The sequence below is a fragment of the Bos taurus genome, chromosome 3 (genome assembly GCF_002263795.3).
Source record: "Bos taurus isolate L1 Dominette 01449 registration number 42190680 breed Hereford chromosome 3, ARS-UCD2.0, whole genome shotgun sequence".
Classification (NCBI taxonomy): Eukaryota; Metazoa; Chordata; class Mammalia; order Artiodactyla; family Bovidae; genus Bos; species Bos taurus.
The window spans coordinates 14,479,465-14,486,443 of NC_037330.1; the positions used below are offsets into that span (position 1 = coordinate 14,479,465).

At 43.5% G+C, this 6,979-nt stretch overlaps 1 protein-coding gene across 3 annotated transcripts; it reads right to left on the reverse strand.

The window, feature by feature from the left end:
- Positions 1-82: 82 nt before the first annotated feature.
- TSACC (TSSK6 activating cochaperone) lies at positions 83-6,944 on the reverse strand. Of its 3 annotated transcripts, none has more exons than NM_001076989.3 (4): positions 6,834-6,875; positions 5,904-5,963; positions 1,744-1,866; positions 83-373 (listed from the first exon to the last, which is right to left on the reverse strand). In NM_001076989.3, exons 2-4 carry the CDS (start codon positions 5,938-5,940, stop codon positions 156-158), a joined length of 378 nt encoding a protein of 125 aa, NP_001070457.2. In that variant the 5' UTR covers positions 5,941-5,963; positions 6,834-6,875; the 3' UTR covers positions 83-155. The 3 variants fall into 3 exon arrangements, with proteins under 3 accessions (NP_001070457.2, XP_015317848.1, XP_015317849.1); XM_015462362.3 differs by having other exon boundaries at positions 143-373; positions 6,796-6,944; XM_015462363.3 differs by lacking the exon at positions 6,834-6,875 and adding an exon at positions 6,515-6,789 and having other exon boundaries at positions 143-373.
- Positions 6,945-6,979: the final 35 nt, after the last annotated feature.

A 6,979-nucleotide genomic window follows, 5' to 3' on the forward strand; every position in this document is an offset into this window, starting at 1 on the left:
TCCCAAGTGCCTTGTACAGCGCTTTGCACTCAGTGAGCACTTAATACGATCTTGTAAACCAACCAACCACATATAGAATATATAAGCCCAGATTCCATCAATGGTTTACTGAGAAGACAGCAGGGAAAACATACACAATAACTTTGTTCCACAATTCATTTACTGAATTGGGGCAGGTGACTTAACAATAGATTGCGAGATAAGGCTGGGAGAGAAGAGTTCTTGTTTTCTTTCCCAGGAGCCAGTTGTGTCATGGATGCTTGTAAATTTTCCAAAATAGCCATCTGTTGTTGGGCGAGCTGGGTCTGAAGCTGGAGATTGGCATACATACATTCTAGGAGTCCTAGGCATTCCTTGGGCTTGTGGTTAATACCTGAAGGAAGAGCAATGGAGGTGCAAAGGGGACAAAAGAGATTTTATAATTGCACTGAGATGGGAAAGGTTCTACTAAGACGACCCCTCTTTCTGGGCACAACTCAACCCAGATGTAACTATGCTCAACTGTCACCTTCTCTATGAAGCCTACCTGGCCAGCCTATTTGAAACCAATACACTGGAATTTATTATTCACTCCCTTGCTTCACTTTTCCCCTTAGTACTTATGATTATTTGGTTAATTGTTGGCTAATTCCCCCTTCTAGAATGTAAACTCCAGGAAGGCATGGATTTTTGTCTGATTTGTTCACTTGTGTGTCCCCAGCATCTAGAAGGATACCTGTCATGTAAGTGTTCAACAGATATTTGATGAGTGAATGAAATGGTTTGAGACTGAGGCCTAACCTCCCTTTCAAGAGCTCAGGAGATGCCTCAGCCTTCTTCTCTCTGACCTGACACAGTAAGGTCATTAGCAGTGACTCGAAGTTCTTCCTGCTTTCTAACTTCAACGAGTCTTGCTGCACCCATTTTTAATGTTTTTAACTACATTATACACATCCAGCTCTGCCAGTTAACCCCGGCAGTTATTTATACCTTGTATATTCATTGGTCTTGACTTCTTTATTAAACCCTGAGGTCCTCAAACTCAGGAGTTATGACTCTCTAGGAGATCAGTCCTGGGTGTTCATTGGAAGGACTGATGCTGAAGCTGAAACTCCAATACTTTGGCCACCTCATGCAAAGAGTTGACTCATTGGAAAAGACCCTGATGCTGAGACGGATTGGGGGCAGGAGGAGGAGGGGACGACAGAGGATGAGATGGCTGGATGGCATCACCGACTCGATGGACATGAGTTTGAGTGAACTCTGGGAGTTGGTGATGGACAGGGAGGCCTGACGTGCTGCGATTCATGGGGTCACAAAGAGTCGGACACGACTGAGCAACTGAACTGAACTGAACTGAACTGAGTGCTGTTTGGCTTCCCACGGGTATGCTAAACTTGCTGATTTTTCTGTGGGAGGATGAATAACTGAAATGCAAAGAAACTGAGCTAATAGTTACTATTTCTTTCCCTAGTCACTTTTTAACTAACATTACTAAACAAGCAATGGAAGTCTTATTTCAGTCCTTCCAGTCTAATAAAGGCATTAATAAGCAAAACAAACAAACAAATGAACTGGTAAAATCAGGAAGAAAATGAAATCAACAGAACTGAATAATCAACAAACTACCAGCGAAAAATCTAAAGTTGCCTGGACCCAGAAGTCAGCACCAAAATCAATAAAAGAAACCTCCAGCCACCTTGTCCAGAAAACCCTCCCTGCTGCTGAGCCTATTTGGGAAATCCACCCTGCCTCCTTCCTTACCTGACGGCAACTTTGTTGGCAGGATTTTCAGTAAAGTGACTGGTGGGGAACTTGCTTGAAGATTAATAAAGCTGGGGGAGGGTTTGGCTCGACAAAGAGGCACAGCATTACCCTCCTCTTTGGCTGGAACAAAATCAGAGGCAACTAAGTCAGAGTTCATTCTGACTAGGGACAGCCTAATTAGAATCCTGCATCTGGTCTATGAATTCAAAATGCTGAGGCCCTGGCCTGAATGTCTCCAAAGAAAGTTATATAAGACAAAAAAAGAAACCACAGTGAGACTAAGGGAAACCAAGCAGAGATGGGATAAGCTAAAATCTAATTTGCTTACATTTTACAAGTTCTTATTGATCTGTGCTACATGCTGACTACTGCACTGAATGCTAGAGCATAAACATGACCCAAGACATAGTTTCATAGGTGTTTAATCAGACACTGGTGAAATGGTGATATAGCAACACAGAACATAAACAGTGAGTCTGATAGTCTTGCATGAAAATAAGTCCTTTTATCTTTTAGTTATACTGAAATGTGATCAAATGTAAAAATGAATGTTTTTGAAAGGGCAGGGGAGAGGTATCAACATGAGCACAATAGACAAAGACAACTCCAGGCAGGTGGAGGATATTTCCTAGACCTTGAAAACAGGAAGCTTCGGATAAGTGGAAAAGATAATTCAAGTGGGAGGGAAAAAGATGGTATGAGCAAAGACAAGGATGCAAGAATGTGGCTAGAATGATAAGGAGCCCTAGGAAAGTGGCCAGAATTAGGGTGGGGAGAGTGGGAAAAGCAGGATGGGTCATGGAAGACCCTTTCCAATATAAATCTGAGACTCTCTCAGAAAATCACTGAGCCTTTTTAGGGTTAGAAAATATGATACAATTTTTAATCAATACATTAGGATTAAAATGGGTTGAACATGGAAGTTCTTAATGGGGAAAAATAGATTACCTTTGGCAAAAATAGTTAAGTTAGAAGGAAGTTTTGATTTGTAGGAAGAAAATGACGAGTGTTATAAGAGACATATGTTATTTCTGTCTACTGAGCCACCCTTCCTCTGAGAAGCTACTCGTTCTCCAGATTCTAGGTCATACATACATCAGGCCCCTCTCCCTATTCCAACAGGAATGGACATGTGACCTAATATAGGCCAATCATGGTAGCCTATCCCACTTGGCAACTGGGACTGATCCAAGGGGTAAGCACATGAGGCAAACTGGGCTTGTCATGCCTTGGGACTGATAGGTAGATTCTGTGTCCAGGCTTGCTTTCCTCAATTTGCTCTGCTGGGAAGATGTAAAGCTGGGGTCAATGAAAGCTAGTGAATTTGGCTAGCATGTTTTAAGAAGCAGGTATAAGCAAGAGATTAGAGAGAAGAGACAGTATAAGAGAAAGAGAGATAGATGGGCAGATAGCTACAGGCACTGAATCCTCAGTTCCAGTCCCTGTGGTCCTCATCACTCTTATTCATTCTTATTCTCCAGCTATCTCATCAACCCTCCCAACTGCACAAGCATCTGAATTTCCTTTTTCACTCAAGGAAATCTGAGTTTCAGTAATATCATATTAACATAAATCACATTTTGGACATATTGGATCTGAGATGAGACAAGGCAGCCCAAACGCCTAAAAAACAGCCAAAGAGATGGTACTGAACTCAGGTGAAAGGTCAAACTTCCAGGCCAGACACAAAGAGGTGATGAAGGAGCTGCAAGAATAAATTAGCTCTCCAAGGTCAAAATCTGGGAGAGAAACCTGGACCTTTGGGGAACTCCTTCCCAAAGTTTGCAAGATGAAAAGGAAGTGGCAAAGTAGACTGAGGAGGGCTTCTCTGGTGGTCTAGTGGTTAAGAATCCACCTGCCGAAGAAAGGGACCTGGATTGGATTCCTGGTCCGTGAGTAAGCCCAAGTGCCACAACTACTGAGCCCACGCTCTGGAGCCCGGGAGCTGCAACTACTGAAGCCTGGGCACCCTAGAGTCTGTGCTCTGCAACAGGGGAAGCCACTGCAACGAGAAGCCACTGCAACTAGGGAGTAGCCCCCACTCACCACAGTTAAAGAAAGCCCATGTGCAGCAAGGAAGACCCAGCATGGCCAACAGTAAGTAAATAAATAAAAATCAAAAATAAAAAATCCAAAGAAGAGCAATGGATGGAAAGGCAGACTATCTGGCTCCACGAAAGAATTAAAGGGATCAAGACAGTGGAAATCCACAATTCACTGTCATAATAAGATCAAAGAAGATAGAAAACTCAAATTTACTCATTCATACATAGAAGACATAGCTTAGTGCTTCTATGTATCAACCACTGAAGATGCTACAGTGCATTAAACAGACATGGCTGCTATTCTCAGGAAATGACAGTATTACACTGTAGACAGTGCATTTTCTACTGAACTGTAAGGTTTGAAGAGTACATTACACACAATCCATATTAAAAGAACTATACTGATGACTACACAATGTATAATAGAGGACGAGACTGGGGAGCAGCAAAAGGAAGAACAGACAAAATAAATATAAAAAGTGATTTACATACATTATACATTTCTCATACTGACCCTATGAAGTAGGTAGCCTGTGGAAAATTCTTCAAGAGATGGGAATACCAGACCACCTGATCTGCCTCTTGAGAAATTTGTGTGCAGGTCAGGAAGCAACAGTTAGAACTGGACATGGAACAACAGACTGGTTCCAAATAGGAAAAGGAGTTCGTCAAGGCTGTATATTGTCACCCTGTTTATTTAACTTATATGCAGAGTACATCATGAGAAACGCTGGACTGGAAGAAACACAAGCTGGAATCAAGATTGCCGGGAGAAATATCAATAACCTCAGATATGCAGATGACACCACCCTTATGGCAGAAAGTGAAGAGGAACTCAAAAGCCTCTTGATGAAAGTGAAAGTGGAGAGTGAAAAAGTTGGCTTAAAGCTCAACATTCAGAAAATGAAGATCATGGCATCTGGTCCTACCACTTCATGGGAAATAGATGGGGAAACAGTGGAAACAGTGTCAGACTTTATTTTTCTGGGCTCCAAAATCACTGCAGATGGTGACTGCAGCCATGAAATTAAAAGACACTTACTCCTTGGAAGGAAAGTTATGACCAACCTAGATAGCATATTCAAAAGCAGAGACATTACTTTGCCAACAAAGGTTCGTCTAGTCAAGGCTATGGTTTTTCCTGTGGTCATGTATGGATGTGAGAGTTGGACTGTGAAGAAGGCTGAGGGCCGAAGAATTGATGCTTTTGAACTGTGGTGTTGGAGAAGACTCTTGAGAGTCCCTTGGACTGCAAGGAGATCCAACCAGTCCATTCTGAAGATCAGCCCTGGGATTTCTTTGGAAGGAATGATGCTAAAGCTGAAACTCCAGTACTTTGGCCATCTCATGCGAAGAGATGACTCATTGGAAAAGACTCTGATGCTGGGAGGGATTGGGGGCAGGAGGAGAAGGGGACTACAGAGGATGAGATGGCTGGATGGCATCACTGACTCGATGGACGTGAGTCTGAGTGAACTCCGGGAGTTGGTGATGGACAGGGAGGCCTGGCATGCTGCGATTCATGGGGTCGCAAAGTCGGACACGAGGGAGCGACTGATCTGATCTGATCTGATCTGAAGTTAGGAGATTTGCTTAAGATTTTTCACTGAGGCAGTGCTCGAATTAAATCCAGGCCTATAGACGCCAAAGTCATGTTCTTTACCACTGCACAATATAATCTGTGAAAAGAGCTAGTTCACTTATGTTCACGTTAAGACAGTACAGACCTCTCAGATAATCTATCCCACCTACAATTAAGTGAATAGGCTCTGGAGTCAAATGGTTTCAGGCACTTCCCTGGCCACTAGTGGGACTGTCCCACTCAGTTTGATTATCTGTTCACTCGAGTCAATAGTATGTCTTCTGTCCTAAATATTAAGAGGAGATGCAAAGGAATAATACACTTCAACTTATAATTACTGAGTATCTACTATTTAATAGATCCAGTTCTAGGCACTAGAAATACATTTAGTGGGAAATGCATAACAAATACAAATACTTTCCGACTAAGTAACAGGAAAAAACCATACATACAACTAGTTTCATTTCCCCAAAAGCTGGGCAATTAAGGTCTGGTTTTAAGGGAGAGGAAGCAGGGCATCTGACACACACCTCTTCTGTTAGTAGGATGACTAGGAAGCTGCTCCATCTGAACACCCATAGGTGTGGTGCCTGGGGAAAAAAATCATAGTATCTCATGACTGACAACCCATCTTACTGTTTTATTATTAACAATTTAAGTTCTCCCCAGCAGACCTCAGGCTGTTCCAATTTGGAGAGGGAAAAGTGTGAAAGGATGTACTGTCTTAGTTTATGGCGAAATAGAAGTAACTGTTCTTGAATTGTTTTTGGTCTCAGGGCCCTTCCTTTAGTTTGGAAAACAGCTATTTCCTTTTTTTCTGGACAAAACAGTACTTTAACCACGCCTAAACCTTACAAGTCTCCTATGAACAGGCAAATATTCCGTGTTCTCTCGTTTTAATTTCTGTAATATCAGTCCTTTTCTCATTCTGTAGGGTTATTTTAAAACTCGTGCTCTCCAGCAACTCTAATGAACCTGCAGTTGAGGCGATGAGGAGGGCAAGGGAGGGAATGGGCGTGGAGAAAGAAAATCTTGAGAGCACTACAGGGAACACTTGAAAAAGTCTTTTGGATAGGACAACTCGGGGAAAAACTTAAGCCACCTCCTGGTACCGCTGACAGCCTCAGAATAAAGCATTTACCTAAGAAAGGGAAAGTCCACGCACAGCAACGAGTCAGAGACAATAAACCACAATTCCCAGCGTGCCAGGAAGGATAGTCACCGCTCAGCCCAGCCGGATTGGACTACAACTCCCATTTCCCAGCATCAAACCGGCCAGGTCTTCTCTCAACAGCCGGTTTAAGTCCCGCCCCTCTATCGCTCGCCGTTGCTAAGGCTGGAACGAAAGCGTGGAAACTGCCACGCCTTTCTTGACCTTCGCGGCCCGAGAGAAGCCTAGACGCCAGAGTTTAATGACCTCACCTGCAGTGTTAATCGAAAGCCTCAACCCCAGCACCCACCCTTGTTGTTGATACACATGCGCAGTGGCGTGCCGACCAACTGCCGGAGCCTCGGCGCTTGCGCTGAGGTTCGCGCCGCACGCGGCCGGGAGCGGCCACCCTATTGCGCAAGCGCCTGTGCCCTCGCATTTCTATCATCGTGCTTT